The sequence below is a fragment of the Haliaeetus leucocephalus genome, unplaced genomic scaffold (genome assembly GCF_000737465.1).
Source record: "Haliaeetus leucocephalus isolate CR32 unplaced genomic scaffold, Haliaeetus_leucocephalus-4.0 Scaffold0, whole genome shotgun sequence".
Taxonomy (NCBI): Eukaryota; Metazoa; Chordata; class Aves; order Accipitriformes; family Accipitridae; genus Haliaeetus; species Haliaeetus leucocephalus.
Window position 1 is genome coordinate 14,974,995 of NW_010972436.1, and position 23,012 is coordinate 14,998,006.

The following is a 23,012-nucleotide window of genomic DNA, read 5'->3' on the forward strand; positions in this document are numbered from 1 at the left end:
GCCGCCGGCAGCGGGGACATTTGCACAGAGGTCGGTAACGGCAACGGCGGAGTTATGGACATTTAATCGCCTCTGTAACCGGAAGAACAGAAGGTTATGTTTTGCAAAATAGAAAGGGGGGCGGGACACACCAGCAAGGAAGCGGGTTTCTTTCCCCGATGAGAACTATACACGCATGGGTACGAAGCGCGGTACCGCTCTGCCGTGCGTTAATTGTCCTCCAGCAAGTGTAGCAGAGGCTGGAGCTGTACGGCTGCGTTTTCAGAGCAGCGGAAGCCCCTGGCTCCCAGAGCCCCCATCCGACTGCTCCGTCATCCTCCCAGCATTTCTGGAGCATCTGTCATAGCGCTTCCACCAGCACAGCTCTTTAATTCGCTTCCAAAAGGTTTCTCCTTATCTCCTCAAGACTGATCCTCGCGACACGGGTGTTTAAGCACCTGACTTTGCATCCGTTTCAGTGGAAGTTGAGGAAGAATACAATACTAAGATTAAAACACTTTTATGGTAACCCAGAGATTTAGAGAACATTAGTGAATCTCTTAAGTCAGTGTATTAACCACACGGAGAAAATATCCTGTAGACTCTTCTTTCAGGAGGAGGAAGTGCCTCTAGAGGCGGATTAAAGCATAAGCACTATTCGCCCATAGCTGGGATCACATACTCTGAATCATGAGATTACATTAGAATTGCAACTTTCATCTTTTAAGTATTATCTAGCAGTGAACCATGCCGGATACAGCTGAATTCCGTGAAAACTTCACGAAGTATGCTTATTTCATTCCTCCGTTACCTACTACCCGGGTACAAAGAGTAAAGTTGCTTGGGTTGGGGAGCACTCGGTTTGCTAGAGGAGGTCAGTTCACGGCTGAAGACAGGGCCGGCACGCGTGGCCTTGTGAGGCCAGTGTCAAGAACTGCACATGCCTGAGCTGAAGAAGGGCAGAACACAAGCAAAGGTTTTTGATTTGCTGAAGATTTGTTTTGTGATGAACACAGAGCTGCAGGGGTGGGGATGGAGGTGGGGGGAAACCAACCCAACAACAAAAAAGAAATCCAAGGAAAAATCCAAGGGTGAAAGAGGGAGAGACGAAGGTTTCAGAACCTGCTGTTAGAGGGATGTCTCTCTCCAGCAAGGGCCACCAATAAAAACCAGAAGACAAAAGCAGTAGGTTTTCTGAACAGTTCTGTCTTCACTCTTAAGAAAGAGACTGTCTACAGGGCCTTGAAGAAGTCAGAAAACCTGTCAGGGCAATCAGGTTGCAGGATACCAATGGACACATTGGCTAGGTATTGAGAAAACCCTATCCTGGGAGCCCCTCAAAGACCAGACGTAGAGAATTTCTAAAGTGGAAAGGTCTGTGGGCTTCCAAAGGTTTAGATCCAGTAGCACAGCAGAAGGTGACCATCCATGACAAAAGTTTCAAAGTCTGGTGTTAAGTCTATCCTACATAGCAATGCCTGTGTAAGACTGTAAGTAGTTTGAAGCATCTCTGAAAGCTCAAGATAGTCCATGCATCTCCAATCTGTAAAGTCTAAGACATTACTCTTAGGAAGATGGGCCAACCACAGGCGCATCAGGAGACGCTGGAATTGATAGAAGACCTTCTATAAGAAAACCAAGAAGGGCCCAAGGCTTTTTTCTCAGTCTGTCCGAGTGAATGTAGCATCTCAGTAGCACCCAGTTTTACTAGTCCAGTGATGGATGAGATGACAGCATGGCAAAGAGGGGCTCCAAGTTAGCATATCTATAAAACAGCTGTGATCTGGCACAGGAATAGAACTGAATTCACGTCTTATTCAACTTCCTCAAGACTCTGCAGTATAGTCTCTTTCTTAGGAGTCACAAGACCAAGTTCAGAAAACCTATGGCTTAGTTTTGCCTTAAGGTTTTGATTGGTGCCTTTGCTGGGGAGAAGCACCCTTTCTAACAGCACACCACAGCCCATCTGCATTTTCAGATCAGTGCTTGGCAGATACTCGAGGATAATGCAAGCATACTTCTTTTTCTGGAGTAAATCAGTGTTAAAGAATAGTGACACGGGGACAATGTCCTACAGCCTTGGATGAACTGTTAAACCAACATTTGGAAAATTTACAAATAGCAAGCATTTTACAGCAATTTTGGCAAGATTGGAGGGTCGTCTCCTTAGATGATGCTCCTAATTGTTCCCGTAGTCTATTTCATTGAAAGCTGCCTGTATTTTCAACTAGGTAATTTCATTTTCTGCTCAAAAGTACTTTAAGATTATCAGTAAACACATACCATATACAGCTTAAGAGATATGCTCCTTAATAAGAAATTATTATTAATAATATGTTTATAAAAGGCAATTTTATTCATCTTAATCATGGTAAATTGAAGAGCATTAATTTGCTTATTTGTCTCATAATCAATATGAACATTACTTTTACGATTTTAAAGAAAATACTGTTGTAAGCACAATACTATTAAAATTATCAAGTCAAGGCATAATAATTCCATAAAATTGTGGGCATGATTGATTTTTTAATGGACCGTTCACTTGTTCTCTGACCCCCTAAGGATTTTTGCTCCTAGCCTCTCATACATAGTAAATTCATTAAATCCAACCTATTTCCCCAAAGTATTGCATCATTATAGAGGTATATAGTATCAAATACCAAGTAAAATAGAGCAAGTGAATTGTACTGCTAAAAACATCAAGGAGGAAAAAAACCCACAGAAAACAAAGTTAAAATAGCAGCCATTATGAACCAACACTGACAGTAATATTTCACTCGGTCTCCTAGTAAGCATTTTGAGGGATTGTTCAGTTAATTGCAAGAGTACTCTTCATTAATAGCATGTATCTAACACCATTATTTTACAGGATCAAAAGGAAACTCTCTGCAATCTAACTGCAAAAATATTTAGTCTCTGTGGACCAAATCAACATCTGAATTTTTCAGAAACATAAGGAAGGACCTCACACATTTGGTTGCTATTTTATTGTCTTTTATTAGTTGTACATGCCACTACCCCCAAAAACTTGCATTCTCTTATAGACATAACACAAAGGAAAGTAAATACACAGTTAGGGAAAGAGAGTAACGGGAGGAGGAGGACCCGTGTTACGATAACATCAAGCTGTTATGAAGTTCTGGCACATGCATTTTCTGCAGTTTCAGTGAACACATAAAATTGTTTTTATGACACATGAGGAGTGAGATTCCAGGAAAGATTCAAATTGGTTAGCACAACCTGATGGACAGGGATTAGGAATTTGCTCCATGCATTGGGGGCTATACAAATAATTTCATAGTTCTACCTTGGTACCCAGCGTGACTATTGCAACCTCTCTTACATCACCACATGGACAGTCTATACTCTCACCATTCTTACTGAGAGACACAGAGAGACAAAGAGAGAGAACGAAGAGAGAGAACATGTTACTAACTCAAACCTCAAGTCTTTCTTCTTTGAATAAATGTATATGGCTGATTTTCTGGGGACCTAAGGTTACTAAGAAACCCTCCGTGCTGGGCAAGCTCAAGTTCAGCGGAGCATGATAAGCCAGTTAAGCCAGGGGTCAGCGCTGTGCACGTGTGGCTAACCTTCCCCCTGCCCTGAGCTGGCTGGAGTGATGGAGGCAGCTTTCAATGGCTGCGCACCCCTGGCATGAATTTATCCACAAAGTGGCTAGTCTGACCACGCATAAAGGGAAGTTAACTGCACAAACACCCTCATATCCAAAGTCACTTATTTCCGTCAGTTCCAGTATTCCCCTTTACCATTTAATCTGAAAGCACATTACTCTTAAAAACAGGAACAAATTTAATGACCCTCCTTCACTTTTGTTAAAAGAGAAAATAAAAACCAATCAGACAAGTAAAAAACATCCAAGCACTGTGATCCAGCCACCCTCTACTGTCAGAATGGATGGAGAAAGACACGAATAAATTTTTACATCAATTTATGCTAGTATATCTGTTAAAGAGTAAAAGAATTCCCATAATATAATCCAAACAGATGGTCACAAATGATAAAGTTTCTGCAGTTTAACAAGTTACTGCTGATCTTCATTAACTAATAAATATATTCTCCTAGCCTGCCTTAACTGTAACGTAAATCGCTCAACCCTAAAAGAACTGAAAGCAAACCATTTTAGGTTTTACTGAGGAGACTACACAAGAGTTACTGTGGCTCTGCTGTTCCAGAGAGCTGCTCGAGTGATGAAGCCATCATTTATAAACTTCTGTTCTTACGTACAGAAGACCAAGGTGCATAGAGATGATGGTTAAAGGGATCATTAGGACTAACTAGTCATACCTCCTGTACAAGGACAACATTTCCCTCCATAATTCCTGCATCAAATCTCAATTTATGGCTGAGCTATAGCATAATTTTTAGATAAATCTTTCCAATTCATAGTTCACTTTCACTGCTAAATGTGTCTGAACCCATTTACCATTTAGCATTCAAACTTTGTACCCTTTAAAGTTTGTCTCCTTACTGAAGAGACGTCTACTCAAAAAGGTCTTCTCTCCACACACATTCCCGAATACTACTTAATTTATGACCTAAGCTTTCCAAGATTTTGACTAAACTGATATAAGAGATACCAGAGTCTAGGCCCCAAATATCTAGGGCTACAAGAGATAGGATGAAAAGTAGATTGGAAATACTGAGAAGAGCATATGACATATACATTACATAGGTTTTTAATGTTAAGGGGAGCTGACAAGGAAAAATAGAGGTACTCACCACTCATTTTTACAATTAGCAGTTTAATATACATATCATTCCATAAACAGACTGCATGACATAAATAGACTGAACTCCAGTGACAAATATACTGGTAAGTATAATTTTTAGGTTTTTTCTAAATATATCAATGAAAAAACTAGATATGTAAGACTTTGAAGAAAAATACAAAACATACCTCATTCTTTATAAATATTTGTTTTCTGAAAATGTCAATAAAATCAGTTATAGAATATATAGAGAAAGCATTTCATTTTATTACTTCAGTCTCCTCAATAAGGAAAGGAGCTCTGGGTCTATAAAAGATGCTTAATGCAGCCAAAGAAGCTGTTGATACCAATGTCCAAAATAAATCCAGCTTTGTCTTGTTATTTAAAATATATAAACATATCAACATTTGGGAAATTTCATCAGTGAAAATTGAACTTCAGTTATTTAATTTATAAAACAAACTCTCTCTATCAAGGTTTAAGCAAATACTGAAGTCTACCTCTCCTGTTCTTGCTTCATTCGTATTCTCTCCTCTTCTGAAGTAAGAGCTTCCTGCACTTTTATTTTACCAGTTTTCTCACTCTTGTCATCTTTGCGATGTTTGCCAAACCTGTTAATAACACACAAAAAAAGAATCTAACTTGTGAAATGAACAAAACTGTATTTTCCTTTTCCTATGACAAAGTGAGTCTTCCAAGAAGGGCTGCTTGGAAATCAGGAAGGGAAAGTGCAAAGACCTCAGAATGTCAGTATTTACTATTTCAGGCTGCTTTCAGGGTTTTTTGCATAGGTTTTTTTTTTTTAATTTTATTTTTATTTCACTCCTCTTAAAAGTTTATAGAATTCCTCACTAAAGAACAGAACAAACCAAAAAAAAAAATAATAGGACCGCATTCCTTTTTTCTGCCAGGATTTTGGGGTCACTATTCTTAAATACATAGTCAAACAATGTTTTAGAAATTACTGAACACTATAACTGCCAAAGAATGCAACTCAAGTTTACATTAAGTGAAGGCTTTCACGTATGAACTGCAAGAGACGCGGCGCTGTATGTCTGACAGCTGCCCAGAGCACAGTACCACCCTTCACACCCACCCCACAGAGCAGTTTCACCACACGGTGGATGCCATCCAAAAATGTAAATTTATTCTTTTTCAGCACCAAGGTTTTTTTTAAACTTATTACTTGTGACTCTTTTCCCCCAAGGGTGTTCCAGTGCAAGGAGGGTGAGTGGAGAGATGGAGCTGGCTGGGCTGTCCCAGACAGAGTGCGATGCTGCCAACCCAGTGTTTGCCCTCTTCACATCTCCTCTTTGCCTCTACTGGCTACATTTCAAGTATTTTAGCTTTCTTCCATATTTGCACATTCTACTGTTTTCTTTTAAACTTTCAGGGAGAGCACAGGTTGGCATTTGAGATACTCAGTTATTATTAGGACAAAACTGCATGTATTTCTTATTTCTTAGATATTTCAGACCTACTCTGAAAGGAATGACTTGTATAGAGGGAACTAGACAAACACTTAAATATAGCCGTTAAATACATCTGAAGTTTAGATGTCAATTTTCTATTTAAGGCAGAAGGGATAACACATATCTATTAAACAGTATCTTATTACAATACATACCTATTAAACGTGGGATCATTTATCATACCAAAAGAAATAAGAATTTTACTTTTTTTTAATCAAACTCTCAGATGAGAGCAGCCTGACACTTGTGGCACTTCACACTCAGGTTCACATCAAAAGTGAAATGAAAGCACTGAAACATACTAAGTCCAGCAATGGTGCAGACAGGACACCCTGAATGCTCACAAACAGCAAAATAAAACACACGAGTTCTTCTGACCCATGAATGTAAACTGTTTAAAATATTTAGAGTCTACCAGGCATTGATAATATTTTCCTTTTTGCTCCTGTTGATTCTAGTACAAAGCCATTATGTGGGGTGAAGATGTACTACACAGCAACCCTGCAGAATGATTACTTTCTGGCAACTCAGTCAAGAGATACTATTATACCGCATAATCATGTTTACGGCTCTTAGGGCAGCTGTTTAAAAACACAACACAAAAATACAGCATAGGACCATGTACAAAAACTTTAAAGTGTGTGGCTGTTCTCCACAGTTCCCAGATTGCTCATTTCCAAAGTAATTCAGGCATCTGAAAACTAAAACTGTTCATTAATAATCATCTGAAAAGGGAAAGGCAGAGGACGTGATAGCGTTAAGAAACACAAAATAGGACATAAAGTCTCTGATTTTATAATGTTACATGGAAAACTGACATACTTAAATTCAGTGACTAGAAACACCAGCATGTATCTTTTAAAATATCCACCTATTTATTAAAGAGTAGTCAAAACCATTATACAAAACATTTACATATATGACACAAGAGATTCAAATCAAGTTCTGGATGTCGTAAGAGAATGGTTAATTTAAAATAGCCCTAAATCCTCTAGCCAAGAGAGGAGTTTTGGCAGAAAAACAGTGGAACTGAGCCATTTTACCCTGATACACAGAAAGTGCTGGGGGTGGCAGGGGTCTGACTGACGGAACATGCAGAGCTGCGAGGAGACATACAACATATGTGGTAATTGTACCACAGCATCTCTGGGATGCCAGCGTTTGCTTCTGTCTCCTGTCCTTCCTTGACCCATTCAAAATGTCAGGCAAAGCAAAGGAACCAAATTCTGGAGTAGCCAGTTTATTTTTGAAAAAGAACTAATGGTTAAAAAAAAAAAGAAAAAAATAGATAAAATTGAATTAGTTAGTACCCATTAGGTTTTGGCAGCAAAACAGAATTTCTACCACCATAAATCAATTCATTGCAAGTATGAACAGAAATATATCGAAATCAATACCTTATTAAAAAAATAAAGTACACAGGAAATTTTTAATAATCCTTCTAAGCAATCTAGTAAATGTCTGGTCAGGCTGCATGATTGTGGGGAGAGTATTTCTAACATTAGCATGTAACGCAAACCTAGCAAAAATCGATGGTTTGAGTTTCCAGATCCAACTGCCCAAGTCCAGAACACACCACGCTTGTCCTGCATTTCAACAGAGGCAGAGGTAGGTTTACCGCACAGGCAGCACTCGGAGCAGCAGGAGGGTTCAATTTGCTTTGACTCATGAGCAAGCTGTGGCAACAACCCTTCTTCTCTTTCAGGGTTTTCTTCCCATCATCGGGGAATGAGCATTTCTTCTGCCCTCGGGGACCATCCTGATAGTCTCCAGAAGACATCTCTGGTCCTTTGCCAGGCATTTCAAAGGGTGGCCATATTGTTCCCACTCTGACCGGAGACTTTCCAGTGCCCATCTCTGACAAGCTCTGTGGTCATCCTGGCAGTGGACAGCCTGGCAGAGTATGAACCACGGTGGTCTTGCAAAGTTACCTTCTCTGGACTTTGTCACCCACAGAAGTGATATATCTGCCATAATCACCACTGCCTGTAACAAGTTCAGCAACATTAACTGCACTGTCCCTATACTCGAACCCAGAATAATCAACGCCATCCTCCCCCCTCCCTGATTGTGGCTTCGTGTTTTTAACACCTGCACAGATAGCATCTCCATGATACTCTTAAGTCATGGAGCTGCAGAACAGTTTGGAAACACTCTGCCCTAAATGAGTCTGGCTCTGAACAAGTCTGCATACTTTTAGCAAGACCTCTGTGCAAAAATATTTACAAGTTCAAGATTTCTCTTCTCCACCAAGATCGCAAGTCTAACAGCATCTCTGTTAAGCTTCAGGTTAAAATAGTAGAAGTAACAGAAACACAAAGGAAAAACATTTTCCAGGCTCCACCAAGCACTTGAGAAAGGTGCTTAAAAGAACTGCGATGGGGATACATATGTACACCCCCCCGCACCCTTTTATTTCTGTAGGGGCAGTCAATACTCCCCACTCCAAACATCATTCAAAGGTTTTGGTAAGATTACTCTTGCTAACAATAAGTGTGTTTTCTACTTATTTCTATTAAAAGTGTTTGCTCCATGAAGTATGATTTACAGTCAAAATGAAACCCACAGCCCAAATCAGCATCTTCTCCACCAAATTTATAACAGACATTTATAAATTATTTAACGTTCACATTCAAGCCAAGTTTAACTACAGAAGAGCAACCCCCAGCAATACTAAGGCACACTATTAAAGTGAGCTGTTAACACTCCCTCAACTGTACTGCGGTGACTACACTGGTGTCAAGCTATTCAAAATCACCACTCCTAATTTCCTCAGGTAGATGTTTCCTACTCTGCTTCATTAATATTAAGTAAAACAAGACACTTAGAAATAAAAATTAGAGTACTGAGACCACTGAAACCACTGAAATTCAAGCAGTCTATGCCATATCCTTTGAAAACACCAAATGCACGTCCCACAGCCACCTGCACTATCTTCATAGCTGGTGGTAAAGCCCTTCCCTGCTGCTCTCCAGTGGCCCTTGTGTAGTTCTGTGAGTCAAAAGAAGCAAAGCATGGGTCAGGTCCCCAGAATTATTCCAGGTATTTAAAACACCCCAATTTGAATGCATCAGCCCAGTGACAAGATCTGGCTTAACTCTGCAAAAGTTTCACCTTCTTAAATGTGCAAGTGCTATAATCCCTGACTTGCCCCACAAACATTAATGTGTGTGACGCCTCCCCTGCAACCCACCAGCATTTGCACCATTGTGAAGCTTCTTTACTGCTCAGGTAGTCAAAAGGAAGGGAAGATGGAATGAGGATGTATGTCCCATACATGACCCATGGCAACTTTGGAACCTTACTGCTGCCAATACTGTTTCTTCCATAATGCATATATTGAATGTCCTAGCACACCCATGTAATAACTTCCCCCACTGAAGCGACTGCTCACTTAATGATAAGAACCTAAGGCTGGAAACTCCCAAAGTGCAATTGTTAACGATATCTCCTCTGTAGAATAGCAATCACCATCCATTTGTCCTGTGTCAGAGAGACTCTAGACTCTTGCAAGGACGTGGCCTTGAGGATACTGCCAAGTGATTTGATCCCAGCCCTTGCTGCTCACTTCACAGACGCAGATGCTGTTCTCCGCTGCGCGCAGGTGGTTAGCGAGTGCCTGAAGCACCTGGAGATTTGCAGGCACTTGTCTGAACCTGTGATGGTCTCATTCTCATTGCTGTGAGGCTGGCTGCTGGGATACTTGTTGCAGTTCTTACAAATGCAAATGAAATGACAACTTTCCTTCTGAAGCAGACATGAGAACTCCACTGCTCAGGATCTGTGCACAGCAATGCTCCTTGCATGAGTGAAAAGGAGGACAGTGTTGAAAAAGAAAGGTAAGAACTACCGTTGGAATTAAAAAACAAAACAGTGCAGAAAAGGAGCATCTGTGACACTGATGTTCAGACAGTCCTGGGAATCTAATTTCAAGCTCCTGTCATTTGCTAAATTCAGTGCCAACAATTTGACTGTGAGCTATAAAAGCCCCACCTAAATCAGTGCGCAAGATACCAATCCACAGACACAAGCTACCGCATGATGTGCAGTAAAATTGCGTACACTACTGCCTCACAAAGTTAACATAGTAATGATGAAAAAAGTTCTGATGCTAAAGCTGGAGCTACACCAGATACTGTGGAGCACCTGCAGCCATAGCAGCACAACACTGACCTGTGGCCACCGCTTCCCCAAGTCTGAATTCTTTGAAGAAGAGCACAGAATATTATTACTCATGGTGGAAAATAAAGAGCAAAAAGAAAGCACATATTTTCATCCAAACCCCAAATAATAAAAAAATTACTTTTCTGTTCATAAACATATTCTTCCACAGACATAGCTTAATACTTCTTTGAGGGCCCATACTGTATGGTTATAGAATAATCTCTTTATAATAGCAACAACATTTACAAATACAGGAACACTACCTGATGTAACAGCTAGTTTATTCAGTAGCTCTCTCATCTAAGCCCTGTTTCAAAAAGTATAGCTAAAAAGTAGTTTAATTTTATTTTGTAACTGCATAAGCAAAAGCTTCAAGAAAAAACTTCTATGACCAATTGAAATACAGGTTGTAAATTAAAAATACCCTGTCTATCCAAGAGTGTGAGAAATTGATGAAAGAGAGCAGCTGAAATCTTGTTCACTCTAATTGCCAAGATACTCCAGGGTTCTACTTAATTTATAGCTTCTTAATTCTCCTTCTACATTAAGGGTTAGAGAAAGTTTCAAGATAAGTGTAAATGCTCAAAGTCATATTCACAGATCCACAGACTTAATCCGCAAATTCAGCCAACAATAGCAATCACAGTAAGTGAAGAAAATAATGTAAGAGGACCATTTTTTAAAAGTATGATCTCTAGAATATAACAGCCAAGTCACATCAGAGGGAAGGACCATCCTCAGACCCTGTGATACTAGTTTGTCACATTATTATTAATAAAAAGACGACAACACAGACCTATATGCCTGAAGCTTGACCCTCAAATAGGAAATCCCATGAACCCTGGACAATCTAATCAAACTAAAATGCATACCCAAACCTCTCTGTCAGTCCCTAGCTGGCTTACTTTCAAGCTTACTTGCTTGAATGACTGTCACCAACTAGGAGGTGGCCTAATCCAAAGCCTATCACACTCAACAGAGAGGCACTGACTAGCAAGTGCCATCAGTGGCCTTGGGCCAATGCATCAGAGCAACTAAACAGTGCAAGACTTAACAGCGAAGACAGAGTAGCAGAACATGTAAAGAACAAGCTCAAGCTACAACATGATGCCATATATATAAAATATGTGAAATGTATATAAAATACACATGTAGACATAAAGAACATGTAAATGATTTTGCATAAATAATTATATAGACAGAAAAATGAAGAAAGGAGGATGTATGAGTGGTAGCAACAGACACTCCACATTTACTACTTATCTCAAAAATAGCTTCAGTTTAAAAGAATATATATCAGCATCCTTGATATAACAAAAGTAATATACATATAATCTCCTAAATGGATTTTACTCTGATGCGTTACTGATGAGATCATTGTCATCTGCCAAATCATCCACATATTTCATTAGAATAAAGAGCTATAGAAGAAACATGCATTAGTTGATTAATGAAAAAACACAAAAATTGATTGAGACAGTTCAGTAGCATTATGTTCCTTAATAGAAAAAAGACCATCATTAAAAATTAACAAATGGTGAGTGTCTTGAGCTATTCTATCAGTGCTTTCTGTCTTCACGGCATGCTCTTTTCCCCATAGTAGCAAACAGTATTCACACACACACATAATCTAACGCTACTCAGAGGATTTCGCAATGATTTCTGTAATCTTTTTTCACCCTGCTGTATCAGCAAAACCATGAGATTTATATTGCAAAAGATTATTGTGACACACAAAAACATTCTGTTGCTAAAAAAAAATTAATAAGCATAAACAAGTATTCAACATAGCGCACAAACAAAAATCATGCTGGTTAGGGATGACTTGAGGGTTTACAAGCATTCTTTTTGAAGCAAAATTGTGCAAGTGCTATTTTTAAAAATATGCTTGTAACTGCAAACATTTACATATTTGCAATGGATTTCTAGAAATAGCCAGTTATCACATCTAATCAAATTAGTAGATCAAATTCTACTTATTAGGAGGGAATGGAATGACTGCTGGAGTGACTCAGCAGCAGCAGTATCCTGAGATGATACAGAAGCACTGTCGTACAGGCATCAGGAGCAAGGCACCTTGATGTAGGAGCTTGTGGCCATAGTTAAAATGGACGCTTATAACTTTTCATTTTCCATGGGTTTCCTTGCCGATGTTAAAACTGATAAAGCAGCAATCCTTCTGGTGGAACATTCAGCAGAAGACCTCTGCCTGGAGGGTTCCTGGAGAACTCTGCTGTCCCAAACCAAGAAAGGCGCATTGCAAAAAGACATAGGTAACTCCTGAAAATGTAGAATACCTCTGAAAAGGTACACTTGTACCTCTTCAAAGTAATGAAGTTTGCCTTCAAGCAATAAAGAAACTCACATGCTCAGCCAGGAACACAGTTATTTAAAGCAGGAGAACCAAAGAGATGATCACTCCAAATTATCAGCCCTCTCTGAAGTTGCCACCCTGTGTATGAGTACTGTAAAGCACATCAGGGTCTTCTATGCTATATTCAGACATTTTCTCCCAACAGCCTCTGCCTCACTTTCCAAACATTAAAAACCATTTTTCAGCACCGTTCAGGTGGGGATTCTAGTACCTCTCACCAAACTAAGGCTACTCAAAAACAACAGCCAGGACGGCACATATATTGCAACACTTCATGTGCAACATCACCAGTGATTCCCACAACAACTTCCTGGAAAGAAGTGGAAACTACATATGGGATCGGTAACCATTTCCAGCTACTGAAGCTTAATCTGCCTGTCTTTGTGAGTCAGTATCCCAACTTCATCGAAAGTGGGTATGATGCCAAACCAAGAGACATCATGAGGTTTCATTCAATTATTTTCATAAACAGTTTTGATAACATTTCCTGAAAGGCATGACACAACAGGCAGAATATTATTCACACCAAGTCGCTCCCTCTTCGCAACTTAAGCATTTGTAATATTTACTTCCAGCATAAAATGGTGGAACTTTTTAAAACAGATTTCTTTTACGGAGAGACCATCTGTTTGCAAATTTCTAAACAGAAGATAGTCTTCTTGTATTGCTATTCATGATTGCCTAAAACTAGCTGGAGCCATTGACAGCTCTAATAAATTAATTAATTAACTAACTAAATAAATAAATAAATCACAAGCTAATCCAAACTAGTGCAGTTTAAAAACAGGCTGAGAAGGTCAAAGGAAGCGGGGATAATTTTACAATGATAATATTGGAAAGACAGCAGCAAGTCAGCAAACAGACATGAGATTCTTCTGTTGTATGGCCGAACAACTCAGTAAGCAATACCACAACGTACTAAAAGTCACCATAAATAACTCATTTTCATGGTGGTCAGCCAAAACCTGTTAAACTGTGGATTGTGGCATCCCTGAAGGAATCAGGAATGAAGAAGAAAGCTTCTGCTTAGATACAACTGTGTTAGCAATCATCAGTGATGGGAGCAACCACAGAAACAGTACATGACATTTTAATGCACTTAAATAATAACAGTCTAAATGTTTTGAAGTTTGCTTGTGTGGCAAAAACTCTCTAATGTTGTGCATGTATTCAAAAAAGAGAGTGGTTATTTACCACAAAGTTACTTGCCCCAAGATTAAATTTGGTACACTAAGTGTGTGCTATTTGTCATTGAAGAAAGTAGCTTGTATATGTGACACAGACAAGCTAATTCAGTCTTTTAATAGATAATATAATCTTAATAGGCAACATATCCTTTCATTACTGTCATTTAATGTACTTACAAATGCTCCTGTCCCCCCTCTCATACAGAATTTGCCCATCAAGACTGCAGTGCCCTGTTAGGTAATTCAGTACTGGGCAGTAAGATGTTAAGTAATAATTGAAAAACTGTACATACAAATTGCAAAAAAATAAAGTCTCACTTACAAAGTAAAGAGCAGGCTCCCGAAAAAGTTTGAGTGAAGGCCTCCAGTATGTCAACTTGTCTTTCACAGACTATGTACATAAAAGCAGACATACAAACCTCTACTCTGCAACACATAATACCATACACAGGGATAAATAATTTTCCCAATTCTAAGCATCAACAGCAGCCTACTGTTAACAGGTGCCTGACTATCTAAAGTACAATGTAGTTAGTGTTCTATAACATAAGCAATTTTTCTGAGTCAGGGTAAAACACTCCTTCCCAGTGCGCTGGGTGCCAAGTCCAGCTGACTGTCTCTTGCCCACAGTGTACTGAGCTGGTCACAAAATCTCACCCCAGCGGTGCCCACCTGACAACTGCTGCCCTGCAACCATGCAGTGAGATGGGCACACTTCTGCTGTTGCATTTGTCACACTCCACAGCTTAGTTTAAAAATTGTGGACCAATTTAGGTATTAATAATACTACATTGTTTGCCTCTAATTATCACTGTCCACTAAGAGCGCTTAGAGAAAGTGTTTAAACCATGACTACTCTTCAACATGTTCTCTCCACAACTATACTTCTAATTCCCGCTCTGTTCATTTTAATGCATTATTGTTTCAAAATACAATGCTTCAAAATTGCAAATTACATCTGGCTCAAGGGCTGATTATGAGAAATACTAGCACTTCTGCCTCTGCGTGAATAACTCTGATAATAATGAGAGATTGATTGAGCTCCAAGAAGTCCAAATGATGAGAAGGGTCAATTTGAACATTTCTATTAGCTTCTTTTGTTAAATCTAACACTTTGCCAGGCCAGAGACAAATACTGCATCTGGTTACCATGATTTTTTCCAACCCTACAGAAGTACAATTTAGAAAATGGGTACTGGTCTAAAGGCAGACCTTATAAGAAATGCTAATGAAACATAAAAACCCACCCATTTTACTGGCACTCAAGAGACAGAGAAAAAAAAAAAAATAGTTGCAAGGGAAATTTGCTTCAACATTTTCCTGGCAGAAAAGGAAAAAAACCCTCAGTAATATGAAAAGTCTTCATAAGTCCATTTTACAACTGAAATGCTTGCTTGCATATATATGAGTATGGCCTGCCTTATGTAAACATGAGCTACAACAAGAAAATCACTAAAGATGCTCACTAAGCACATGTAACAGGCAGAGAAATGAGGACACAAATGTAATACACTGGCTAGTTAGACCAGGAAATTGCAGTAACATTATTCCAACAACTTAGTCTTGCAGCCTTGCAATTACACTGTATAAAATCAGCAAAGGTTAACATAGACACACAAAAAGTTAATCAAACTACTGGCAGTTCATCCGGAACCTTCCAAAGATTAAAACTTCCCTACAGATCTCATTACCTAGAAATGTTAATAAGTCAGTCAGCACTTTTTCTGTCAATTACTGAAAATCTTTGTTGATACACATCTCCTAGAAAATCAACTCTGTAGGGTAAATTAAGCAATAGGTGATGTCTCTGTATCTTTAGCCTCATTCACATATTTACACTTAGAGGAGGTAGGGAAGGCACAGACAATTTCCAGCAGAGGAAAACAGACAACACTGTAGATCTGTGGGACAAGACTAACCAAAATATCCTTAAAACCCAGACAAGCGTGCAGCTGCCATGCTTTTCTCAGAGGATGCCTACAACACTGAACAGCAATTCCCCTTGCTGAGCTGCAGCACCCAAGTGCTGGTGGCTGTAGGTTACAGTTTAGGGTCTCCTGTCCCATTCTGGGTTCCACAGTGCCACCTAAGTCTCCTTGGGGATAAAAAATAATCTTTAATTTTAAAAACAAATAAAAAACGCCAATAGGATACTTTTACAAGGTACTCTAGAGCACAACTCAATTAAGCGACATTGAATGCCCCTGAATCTACATTGTTCTAAAAAACAGAGGGCAAAAAGTAACAGGTATGTTATTTTGAAAGTTTGCTACAAAGACAGGGCTAAGGCACAGGACTTTGCCTGAGCCAAGGCTCTGGTTAGTACACATCAACATGCCACTGCTGGCTTCCCACACCTCTGTCTATTCTACCAGCTGATACTCTGCCCTGCAGCTTGAAAATTTAGTTTACCTACGCAATATCTTCTGGGTGGAAAATGAAGAGCAAGACTGCACGGCAGCTGCACCACCAGAACAAACCACCTCTGGAGCGGATGCGATGAGGCTCCGGTGGATCGTGGCTGGGAAGTCAGTCTGGCAGCGAGTCCCCGCAGCAGCTGGTGCAGGGGCTTGCCCAGACCTACCTGGAGCCCTGGAGACACCCGGTGTCCCTAGCTGCCAGTACTCAGAGCTCGAGCTGTCTTCACGGTAACTGCCATTGAAATAACTATATCAATTGTGATTTACACCGCTGATTATTTCAGGGCCAAGCTGGGAGCGGAGATTTATTTCAGATTGAAAAGGCGTACAAACCAGGACTTGCATGGCACTAATTACAGGCAAGAGACGTGGGGTGGTGGGCTATTTTTTTTGGTTCCAGCCACCATACAAATAAGCTCCTAGCACAGAAGATCTCAGACCTGGACCAGCCCCATACACGCTGATGTTTTTGTTCTCATTTGTACACGGTCAGGCACTATAAGAAGTGAGTGAATGAGCCTATAGTTATTTAGAAACCCAGACAGATGATGTTTAAAATAAACCCAATCTTGACATCAAAGATATCTGGCTCCTGAGATATTCTTCTCCAAATAAGGTCAGCTCTGCTCATGCTCGGTGCTGCACACAGTAAAAAGCAATTATCACTGCCATCTTAGTATTTCTTCTGAATATATAGCCTAAAATAGATCTCAAAAAAGAAAAAAACCCAAACCAAAAACCCATGAAAATGGCACTGAGTCTTCACATTTTATCTTACACAAGCAGTTTTCTTCCTTTTGCAGTTATAAAAGGCAAACAGAATTAGCAAAGTATTTGGAGCTCCACAGATGATATCAGGACTCCTAACAGTTACAGGTGATAATACTGTTGGTATCATTACCTGCTCAGCAACATCAGAGAAAAGAAATAGTTTAACTAAATCCTACAGTAACTACTGTAACTCCTACTGTAACACTACCTCTGAAACTCATGCTTGTGGCAGCATGTTGTGCTCTGAATTTCAGGATTTTAGCACCACGGGTTAAAGACAAAGATAGCACCTATAATAACATTGTGAAATATTTGAGATTTATTTGTGGTATGTTGCTGTTGAAATTTGTAATAGCAATTCAGCTTGCATTATAAATACTGCTGGCACACCTGGTGTTGAATATGCTAGAAGCACTTGCAATTGGTATAAAAATACACTACTTTCATTATTGTGGTACTCAAAAATGCTGATACAGCTAAGATTCTAGATGCATTTTTGTTATTAAATCATCTTTTTCTGAACTTTTAGAGCTAATCCATAAACTTTGTTTCTGATGAGATGTTTTCTTACTAAGTACTACCTATAACAGCATAGCAGAAAAAAGGAAATCTACATACATTTTCAGTCATCCATCCACCATCCATCCACCTTCAAACTAAACTCAACAGCAGCATCTGGAAGCGGTAGATAGCGTATGTTTTTAGCATACAAATATTTCATATTTCTACAACACAGGAAACACCACAGGACATCAATGCCCTTGGATACACTAGCATGAACAAGGTACTATCCCATTTTTAAAATGGGAAATCGGTTCCTCTTGAAAGCTTAAGCAACTTGCCAAACTCCAGGAGATTTCTGTTTTGCAAGCACAAACAACGTAAGGACTAACTCTGTGGATTCCATTGACAAAGCCAGGTCTATGAAGTTAATATATCTACTGAACTAGTTATTTCTAACAGAGAATTTCTCTACCAATACAGCATTACAACATAATTTCAATGTATAATACAAACCCTTTAAAACAGCCATATCAGTAGTATGCTATTATATTTGTTGAAAACAGTTAAAACCACCAAATAGTTGCATGAAACCATACTACGTTCTTTTTCCTTTTAGGGCTAGGAGCTACAAGGCCGATATAAAAAAGTCCACAAAAAAGTTACTACAAAGTTAACATTTGTAGAAACTATGAATTTATCTTCCGCAGAAGCGAACATTTCAAAATTTACTGTTAATTACATCATCAGTGAGCCCAAACATACACTGTAAAACTAGTTCATGAAGTGAATGCATTCCAGCAGGGTCTATTTTACTAACATCTACAGCCTTTTCTTGCACTCCTGCTTATTGTAAGTTTGCCACAGAAGCAGTAAAAGCTAATATGCAGTGGAACACTACATTAACTACTGAAATGTTATTGCACATCAAAAAGGTTTACTGCTACTTTGCAAACATGCTTACCTGAGTGCCATAAAATACTGACATAATGAGTCAGATCTACTGCAGTGCATTGCAATCAGGTCTTTGCACTTGTAATGTAAAAGAGCTCCTTGATACAAAAGTCCTTCTACACAATGTCTAAAAGACATTTTTGTATATGATACACTACAAATTTTGTTAGTATTTTGGAATTAGGTAAATATACGCCAAATCATCAGTAACAGGACAAATTGCCCAAAACAGAATATACACACACCTTATTTTGTACTTGAGCACAAAGGCACTGTCTCAAGAAATGCCTGAGCTGCAGATCACTGAAAGCCTGGAAGACAGACCTAGGAAGAACTGCTCTATGGTCACCCTGTTCCGGTACCCCACCCTCGGGAGCTACTACTGACTACTGTCAGAGACCAAGTATTGGGGTACAGGGACTTCCTGGGTATCACTCAACTCGGTGTGATGACTGCATTCTTACGATTTTATATCAAACTCTAGAGAATCTACCAAACATGGAAGGAATTAAAAATAATACTTTCTCCTCCTCCAAAAGTAATATAAACTTCCTTCTTTTGTGACTGGCTGAACTCCAAATGCCTGAGGTTTTTCACTTGATATCTGTACTTTGAGATGAAAATGAAAAGTATCAGGATTAATACAATGCAATTTTAATTAAAAAGCAGGTGACATTTTCTGGTGTAGCATGAAATAGTAGAAAGGAAGATTCCTGTAGATTGTTTCTTCCACAGTTCCACAGAGATTAATCACCTTTTCTAGCTCAGTGGATCATATCAGACACTATTAGGTATCATATCAGCCAATCAAGTTTGGTATCCTAATACCAATATCCAAATGGTTGCCAGTCCAAGACCATTTAGAGTAAGATGCTTGGAAGCGCAGTAAAAATAACCTGTTTACAGATAACTTCTTCTTTAACACTTAGCATGCAATGGGTGGCTGACAGTCACAAATGCATGCTTAGCTGCATTATTTCCTATATTCTTGGTGTTCAAGGAACTGTGGGGGCAAGTAAGTCCCTGAGGGTAATGACATATCACAAAAATCCTTTAAAATTTAAACTTTTTGGATGACAATCTTATTGGTTTTGCTTCATGAGAAGAATAAGTACATGTTGATTGATTCAGATTTTTTGTACCAGTCATTATTCAGTGTATCTGACTCATATCTCCTCTTACCAAGGACAAATACTTTTCACCAGGTTAAGCAGTGGAACAGGCTGCTGAGAGAGGCTGCCGAGTCTCCATCCTTGGAGATACTTGAAACTCAACTGAGTGTGACACTCAGCTGATGAAACGTTGAAGCTGGACTGCTGTGAGCAGGAGTTGAACCAAGCAGAGAACCCTTCCTGCCTCAATCACTCTAAGAGTGCAGTAGTTTCAGTATCTCTTCACTTCCTCCTAATTCTATCTTTTTTCCCTCCAGAAGAAGTCATCAATGGATTCAAAAGCGGGGGAAATACTACTTGCATAGCCCATTGGCATTGTGTTTCTAATATTTTCTTCTCTCTTATTCTTTCACAAAACTTCTGTTCCTCTTATTTTTCCCTGCAACAACAACTTAAAAGCCTATATAAGCCCTCTGAATGCCTTACACCCACTATTTTCTTACTGCATTCAGGGAAATTCAGGGGCTCATCGACTATTCAGGAATATTCTATTCTGGAAATCATACTGGCTTATACCCATTTTGCCATTTTCACTGAAGTGTTTTATAATTCTGTCTTTAATGATTATTTCTCTGCACAACAGTAGGACACGTGGAAATCCTAACGGGAGGCATCAGCCTGCCAACACACTGCGAATACAGTTCATTGCTCCCAGGAAGTGAAATGCAGTAGTAAGTCGGAGCTTTGCCTTTTAGAAAAGGATCAGCTGTCCTGCAGCTGCCAACTTAAGTACCACAGGTAACTGTGACTTAATAGCCTATGTCATCTTCTGCTATAAAAATATAGCAAGTTGCATTAATTTTCATCTAAGACAACATTCCTGTTCCTGTTTTTAAAATGGACTTTCAAAGACGACTCTGCTTTAAAAACGTCATCTACAGCATCCGTAATGTATACCAATGTACAGGTGCCACCAGCAGCAAATTAAATTTTCAAAGAACATTTCCAACAGATAATGAAACAAATGTCATTAATAGAGCTTTCATCTAACAGATCCTTCATGTCTCAAGACAGTATTTATTTACCATACTTTGTTAGGGACTAGCACACTGCCTAGTTATAGTCTTCAATTATCACATCAGGTGGAGGAAAAAATCCCATTCCTACACAAGCTAAAACTGAAATTGACTTTGAATCTCTGAACTGTCAACAAATTCTTCTCTGAAAAAGCTTGCTTTGCAGAGATTATAAAGTAGGTGTCATCCTTGACACTTGCGTTCTATATTCATCCGGCAGGCCTGGAAGAGAAGCGCCGCAGAACGCCGGGCAGGATGGCGGAGGGCTCAGCTGTCACGCCGCCTGCCTCCCTCGCTTGCTTTGCAGGCAGAGACGGTGCTGTAGGTGTCAAAGGTTCTCTATTTAAACTCGCTGACAAGCAAAGGAAAAATACTGGGAGAATATGTTAGCAGACACTGTGAACTCATCTCTAGTAACAGGTCATCCTGACACTTATTTCTGGATGTTAGAAACAAAAGCCCTGATTCTATTGAAATTTAAAAAAAAACCAAAACACCCATACAATATACCCCCATCAGATTTACAGGTTCAAGATTTACCCTGGGAAAATCCAGTGTTAAGAATACATAGAGCAAAGCCCTGCTTTCTGTCAGAATGACAAACTAGAAAGCCACATACGATTATGTTAATCTCTCGCTTCAAATCTCCCTTGCACAATCGCATACCACTGCTTTCTGTGTTTCGTTTAAAAGTCATAGAGTTTACTAACCACTTAATGAAGCTGCATTCCTTAAATCCCTGACAGATTATGTGAAGTTGTTTGGTTTAGAAACATGAATTTGCCATTCCACTGCCCCCTGCCCCAGCGACATCTTAGTCAAAGGCCAGTGTGTTTGGGCCTGCAGGCAGTGAAACACACGGCTCCTCAAGGCAACTGATTCCGCCAAGCAGCAGAAAACAGGAAGGCAAAAAAGTGCGGAGAGGAAGGAAGGAGCATGGCTTGCCTCTCCAAAAGAGAAAAGCTATTTTCAATCAAGCTTATCTCTTTCGATCCCTTATTTACTTTTAACTGGAAAGAAGGAAGAGAAGAATATGAAAATGCTTTGAAAGACATTTGTAAGAGTCCTGGGTAATCGTCTGCATCAAAGATGACAATTTGCTGCATGGCTGATTTAATTTGAAAGGTTTTTCTGATTCTGTGCATCCCAGGGGCTGACCAGAACTTTGAAAATGGATCAGGACAAAGTAGCCCAGAGAAGTGCAGGACAAGAAGGTGCCATCAATAGTATTCAATTTGCAGGCAGGACAAGGACTGTGCTCCTCCTCTGAAGCTTGAAAAGGTGTTGTGCTTAGATGCTGCATCTAGGATTGTAGTGGGTCACACATTTTCTAGCTGGTGGCAGAAAAGGGGAAGCAGATGTGGACTTAATGATAGTTGTGCCAGCTGGCTCATAGTAGTAGCAGGCAAAAAACAGAGCACAAATGGCCCCAGATTCCATTTACCTGAGCAACGGCACAGCTCAGCGTTTCTGATCAAAGTCTCAGCACAAGCACCACAAGCTGTCGGAGACATTCTCAGATGACCATTAGCAAATTCAGTGTGTGAGCAACGAACTTCCAAGTTTGAAATGATAAAGCTGATGGATGTTTAAGCAATAACCTCCTCCTCTATGTTCTAAGGCTCAAGATTCATGCTGGTTTGTGCCATGAGCAGAGGACTAAAGAAAAAAAAAATTCTAACTTCTGAGCTTGTTGCCATGTTTTCTATTAAATCCATACATCAGTAAGTGTCATTTACCAATACAAAGTCCTACGAGTCATGCTTCCAAGGAAAATGCCATTATTGCTGCTTCTTAAGCTACTGAATGATGAAAATCAGACCACAGATTTTATTTTATCGAGTTCGAGGTATTTGCCAGTCCTGTTGATTAGGGTATAATTCAACAGTATTTTACGCAACTCAGATACCTTTTTGTCATGTGCCGGCTTAAAAGTCTGAAGGTTGTTATTAAATGAAAGAGAAAGAAGGTAATTACTAAATCAATGGTATAACCCTTGTGATTTGCTTTTCATCTCCTCACAGACATTACGATGAGAAAACTTAAATGAAAACCAGAATAGGCAATACAAGGAAGTCATGTAACAAGCAACAGTACTCCATGCAGGTTATTCTCCCAAATGCCCAGTCAGAGGTCTCAGACGGCTAATGTGGTTGAAATGTGTTATTCAAAGCTACAAATAATACGTTTATGAATCTGGACATGTCCAGTGCACCTTGGAAGCAGCTGGGGGGGGGGGGGGGGGGGGCACAAAAAAAAAACCCACAAA

General features: G+C 39.5%; 1 protein-coding gene across 9 annotated transcripts in view; it reads right to left on the minus strand.

Annotated features, from left to right (window-relative positions):
- PARD3 (par-3 family cell polarity regulator) overlaps window positions 1-23,012 on the minus strand; it is a 460,545-nt gene that overhangs the window by 114,019 nt on the left and 323,514 nt on the right. For 6 of the 9 annotated variants that reach the window (XM_010585300.1, XM_010585343.1, XM_010585328.1 and 3 more), the window contains one exon: window positions 5,213-5,323. The exons of the other annotated variants lie outside the window; for them this stretch is intronic. In XM_010585300.1, coding sequence (XP_010583602.1) covers window positions 5,213-5,323 — 111 coding nt within the window. The remainder of the gene's footprint in view (window positions 1-5,212; window positions 5,324-23,012) is intronic. 9 annotated transcript variants of the gene reach the window in all.